This window comes from Cicer arietinum, chromosome 7 (genome assembly GCF_000331145.2).
Source record: "Cicer arietinum cultivar CDC Frontier isolate Library 1 chromosome 7, Cicar.CDCFrontier_v2.0, whole genome shotgun sequence".
Taxonomy (NCBI): domain Eukaryota; kingdom Viridiplantae; phylum Streptophyta; class Magnoliopsida; order Fabales; family Fabaceae; genus Cicer; species Cicer arietinum.
This window is the reverse complement of record NC_021166.2, coordinates 61927041-61933040: the sequence shown is the minus strand read 5'-3', so window position 1 is coordinate 61933040 and position 6000 is coordinate 61927041. Positions and strand designations below refer to the sequence as shown.

Sequence of the window (6000 nt, the reverse complement as noted above, 5' to 3'; positions counted from 1 at the left end):
GGAAAGATCAAAATCTGAGAGCATTATGTGACCATCATCTCGGACCAACACATTTTCAGGTTTAAGGTCTCTATACACAACTCCAAGCATGTGAAGATATTCAAGAGCAAGCAGGACCTCTGCAGCATAAAACCTACATGCAGAGAAAATGAAAATGTAAATCTTTATGAAAAAAACAATCACTTGCATACAAAAAACAGAAATTCAACACTATGATAGCACACTTTATGCACACATGTTTCAGATTTTAAAGAGATGGCACATTTTAGAGTTATGGCACACTTTATTAACAATATGGCATATAACACTGCCTATATAGAAAATGTCTTTACTTTCCACCAAAGCCTGGACAAGCAGAAAAGATTTCCTTTGAGAGCAAATAGTATAGAGGGCCACCTTCGTTGGAGGGGAAATTATGGCTGTGCAGAAACAAAATTCCATATAATGTAACAAAAATAGTTCAAAATAGCAAAGCTGCAGACAAATCCTTAATTCCCTCTTTCTTTTGATGTTAAGAAATTTTATCAAAAATTCTCCAAATGTAAAAGATTAAGGAACAGACAAAAACACTATCTGGTCTAGATAAAGCAACATGAAAAGCAACAGAGAAATTACATTGATAACACTAAATACATGCACATACATGCAAAATCATTGAGAAATATTTGCTGTAGTACAAAGTGGATACAAAGTAAATTCTCATGATGGAAAACAATTAACAAAGATTATGCAAAGGATTGTAACTATGTAAATATAAAACATACCGTGCAGCATATTCAGAGAAATGTTTCCCAGGTTGCCGCTGTCTTAAAGTGTGTAGGTCACCCCCAGGACAGTATTCCATTACCAAACAGGAGAAACGGTCAGTCTCGAAATGTGTATACAGAGTGGGAAGAAATGGATGGTCCAGCAACTGCAATATCTCTCTCTCTGTCTGTGCTCTAGTCAGCTTCTTTCTGCTTGCTAGGGATGCCTTGTCCATAACTTTCATTGCAAAATAACACCGAGTTCCACTCAGCTCTGAGAGATATACACTCCCAATGTCACCACATCCAAGTCGTCTGAGTAATCGAAAATGACTCATGCCCAAAATTCCATCTCGTAATCTGACGGCAAGGATAGCATTCCACCTTGGATCGTTTCCTTTGTGAGGCTTATTGGCACTGCCAGTAAGGTTGCTCCAGTTGCTATCATCACTGAGGCCACTACTATCACTTGGACGACTAACACTAGTTTTTGCACTCTCAAGTGAATCACCCCTAACACTCCCTTTAGTGCTATTAAAGTTCCTATCTAAACTAAGCATGCCATCGCTGGTCATTGCATCACTCCGATACGTACTAGCACAACTATTAACAATGCTCATTGCCTTGACAACACCAGTACTATCAATACTACTAAGTGGACTGACATTGCCATTAGGAGTAGGAGGCAAAGAAGCATCCCAAACACATTCCTTTTCATCAGAATCTGGAGCAAGGAGAGAGTTCTCAGTATTCTGAGATGCTCGAGAACCTGCGAAAGGCGAGGATAAGTTCCCCGTGTCATTTAGTTCTTCAACCAGACTTTCTTGAGGGGAAACAAGAGTTGAACTTGGTTTTTTGGCAGGAACACGGATTGAGAGATCTTCTAGGAAAGGGCCCTTCATGGACAAGTTCTTAATTAAGCATCCGGGCTCAGATTTGTTTTGACCTATCGGTACATAAACCGTTCTCATAAGATCTGTATCAACAGGTTCTGGGGGATGACTAGCACCAGCAAATAAACTATGATCCCCATCCTCAAACGAATCGCTGCTTCCCTTCAATGTCTCTACATCATACATCAGATCTTCAGCTTCTAGCAAAGAATCTTTCCCTTTCCATGTTCTGGTAGGCTCAAATGAAATAGATTCCGGAGACTCTCTAGTATCAAACTCCATATCATCTCTAACCAATAGTATCCGTGCATTCGATAACTGAGCCACTTCCCTGATGGAGGCCAAACGTGTCATAGGCACATCCCTTGCCTGCGACAATTGATTCAGTTCTCTAGCCGAAATCCACCTAGCATTCGAAATCTCCTGCCCGTGTAGTCTCCGACCTACCTCTCTTGTAGTGGCCATGTGTGGCGATACCTCAACCAGGATAGGCAAGGGTCGAGGATGTACCTTTGGCTCTGCAAACCTCTCCATGACTAATTATCACATAAAGACTTATAACTACAAAGAACCTGCAAATAGAACAAAAACATCACTCAATATTTTCACTCAGATTTCAACAAACATTTTTTAGGATAAGCAAATGTTAATACATTAGTTGTTATGTTAGTATATTTCTCCTTCACCAGGATTTCAGCTCTGGTCTTTGAACTCCTTCACACCTTAGCTCAAAACAGCTGAGCTACCTAACCCCCCAGATTTCAACAAACATGACGATGAAGAATGAATATGAATTCCTCAACTCTCCAACAAATGAAACAAAACTATGAAAGAATCAAGTAATCCTACTTTGATTTGAAACAGTAAATGAATGTAATTGAGCTTAATGGTGCTTTTTAACATTAACATATATAAATATATACAAATTAATCTTGAAAGCTACAAAATACCAAACCCTTAACAATTAACACTAACAAACACCCAAAGTAGGAAGGTATTAATAAAAGTAGCTAGTTAGTTCGAATATTGAAAATCTATTAAAAAAACGGTATCTATAGATAGAAACATGAATGAATGTAGAAGAAAAAAAAGAAAAAAAATTAGAAAATGCAATATAAAATAAAATACATTTGCATTGCTTGAAAATACCTAGATAGATACATAAACACAAAGACGAGATCTAGGCTTCAAAAATTAGGGAGGGAAAAGGTGTAGAATACAAACCCAGCATTGAAATTGAAATTGAAATTGAAATGAAGATGAAAATTTACAACTAGTTGTTATTTTTGTTTCACCACAATCCCAATGCACTCTCTCTCTCTGTCTCTTTCTCTCTCTCTTTCTCACACTGAAGAAAAGAGTGAAGAGAAGTGTTGTTGCTGTTATTGTTGGTGATGGTTTATGTCTCTACCTTTTACTTTTTTTTAAATTTTTTTATTTTTTATTTTGTTGGCTGTTGCTTTTGAAGAGAAAGTGGGGCCCGTTTTAGGTGCGGGACCCGCGCTGTTGGTTCTTTTGTTTAAAGGAAATACTACTAAAGATATAAATATTACGTTTAAAATTCTCTATTCTGTATTCAATATTTTAAAGTTTAAAATTTATTATTTCTAATATAAAATCTTTAGTTTTGTATCGTATGATACTTCTTAACATAATCCTTTATTTAATATATATATATAGATGTATTACTTTTTTTTCAAAACAAAGTTATTGTCTTGTTCTTCTTATTGTTGATTTGTCTCTCTTATCTACGCTCAAAGCCATTTTCTTTGAACGCTTTTGGATAGATTTTGGCATTTCCGCAACTAGTGTGTACTTTTTCACTCACCTTCACCACATTCTATATCTATTTTTCTCTTTTTTTTTTCTTAGCTAAATTAGCTCATTAATAAAAGATTTAATTTGTATTTAGGTATAATATTTTATATTGTGAACACATTATATCATTTTTTTTAAATCATCAAGAATGTATATAAATTAAATTTTTCATAAAATTATATTATGTGATGATAGTGAATAAAATTAACGTGTGATACACACTACTAAAAATATCTATAATAGAAAATTATATTTAGTAGTCATTTAATTTCTATCTCTCTTTTATTTTCTTATTCTTCATGATACATGATAGGTGATTTATGATCATTTTTATTCAAAGTCACTCATTTATTTGTTTTTTTCTCTATAATTTTACTAAGATAAGTGATTTTCACATAAATCAAATTTTTGTATTCATATTTTTCTATTATCTCATGAGTTAAGTGCGATATTTGGTTTTTCTATCATGTTGTGGAGTTCATATTTAAAATTTTACTTTTATCCATACAATTTATTGTGTCATTAACATTATAGATCCAAATACATAGTTTATTTTATATTTCATTAATAAGTAATTTAATATATATTTAGATAAATAAATAAATTAATTAATCAATGTAATTAACAATGCACTTAAGTGTATCAAAATTTATTTAGACTAGTATACTTAAATTACATAAAAAGTTATTAAATTAATATAAATTAACTTACTTTTTTAATGGAGTTTAACAATGTGAGAGTATAGTTTTAATTTCTTCAATATAATTCAGTATTTCAATAATTTTTTATCTATGTTATTCAAGTGATTTAACTCAATTGATTAATAAGCTTTAGTTAAATATATATTATTTAAAATAATTCAAATTTGAATTATAGGTAAAATAATTATTGATAAAACATTAATTATTTTCTAGTTGAACATTAAATTATCACAGTAATACTCGTATCGATATTTAAAACATATTTTAAAGCAAAATTTTGATAAAAATTTAATAGGGCTTTTTAATGTTAATAATAATAGTTTAATATAGTATATTTAAATTTAGTTTATTTTTAAATATAAAATATTTTAATTAAATATAGCAATTAACATATCTTTTAACTCTTGTGATAATTTATTATTTATTGTACCTTTTTTGGTCTAAATATACATAAAAAAATATTTATTTCATTGCTTTAACACCTTGTGCCTTGGATCCACCTCTACTTGGGTCTAAGTTGGATTTTCTTAGAAATTGAAGAGTTAAAAAAAAATGGGTCAATACTTTTTTTATAAATATTGATAATGAATAAAAAATAACAACAATGCAACTTTTAAAAATTAAACGCAGACTTTTTAATGTATTTTTAACAAGTATTTTTTATACCATTATTAGTATGTTCTTTTTTAATTTAAATATTTTTATATAAGACAATACAATTATTATTATTATTTGATTTAAATATATGTTTGGTATATGTAAGTTAATGTTTTTATTTTATTTTTGTTTATGTAAAAAAAATTCAAATTTAATAATATAAATTTAATTTTGTTTTAAAATCGTTTTTCATGTTTGTAACTGTTAAAAAGGTGAGATAACAAAAGAAAAAGAGATAAAAATAAATAAAACAAAAAGTGAAGTTATAAAAATGAGAAGAAGAAAAAAATGTGAATTTAAATAAAAAATATATATATCCTTTCATTTGATTTTTTTTATCTTAATTTTTTATTTTTGTTTATTCTCTATCATCTTAATTTTTTTTTAATAATAGAATTATTTTAAAACTAAACTGAACTTATACAGTTCAATTTGAACAAAAAAAAAATCCAAACTAAGTCAAATTTATAAATAGAAAAAATAGAACTTCTATAATACATTTAAACATTAACATTTTTATAATATTAAATTAAATTATCAATAATTAAATAACATATTATTTATAAATAATTTTAGATTTAACATCACTAACTTTTTAAATTTTATTTTTTAAATTAATTTTAAAATGACATTTTTTGTTGTGATTTAAATTAAAATTTAATTATTAAAATAAAAATAAAGTAAATAATTATATAAAACTCTTAATTTAATTAACTTTAATAAATATTTTAAAAAAATATTAGTTAAAATATTCATGAACTATATTTTCAAGAGTATGTAGAATTTGTGATGATTGTGAAAACCGACGCGCTCGAGAAGAAGGGATGGCGCGTGGTTTGTAAACAACCTACTACAAGCAAGTCTACTACAGTATTGTCTGCGCGTGGTGTAAACAACCTACCAAGTCTCCTAATATACATAATGTCAGAAATGCCATTGACAGCGGACAAATAGTAGCCGTACGATTAAATGGGAGACATAATACAGTAAGTAAGTAGTGCGCGTGCATGGTGGCGACGGTGCGCTACCAATGCACTCGATTTGCAGTCAATAATCAATAATTGAAGAAAGCAAAACAAAATAAATAGTAGGGACATGGAGGGACCAAGGAGAGTTATCAGACACTCCTGATCAATCATGGTCCCATTTTGTAGCCACTTTAGGACAGCCTTCCTTTCTTAATTG

The 6000-nt window shown here is 29.9% G+C and overlaps 1 protein-coding gene across 3 annotated transcripts in view; it reads right to left on the bottom strand.

Annotated features, from left to right (window-relative positions):
- Positions 1-3027, bottom strand: part of LOC101490474 (serine/threonine-protein kinase D6PKL1-like) — a 4718-nt gene extending 1691 nt beyond the window's left edge. The window contains exons 1-4 of one of the 3 annotated variants that reach the window (XM_073371026.1): positions 2864-3027; positions 2293-2385; positions 765-2211; positions 7-133 (exon numbers count right to left, since the gene is read on the bottom strand). In XM_073371026.1, coding sequence (XP_073227127.1) covers positions 7-133; positions 765-2173 — 1536 coding nt within the window. In that variant the 5' untranslated portion in view covers positions 2174-2211; positions 2293-2385; positions 2864-3027. Of the gene's footprint in view, positions 1-6; positions 134-764; positions 2212-2292; positions 2386-2788 lie in introns of all 3 variants that reach the window. The other 2 variants (XM_004515301.4, XM_004515300.4) reach the window with 2 other exon arrangements.
- Between the last annotated feature and the right edge of the window lie 2973 nt (positions 3028-6000).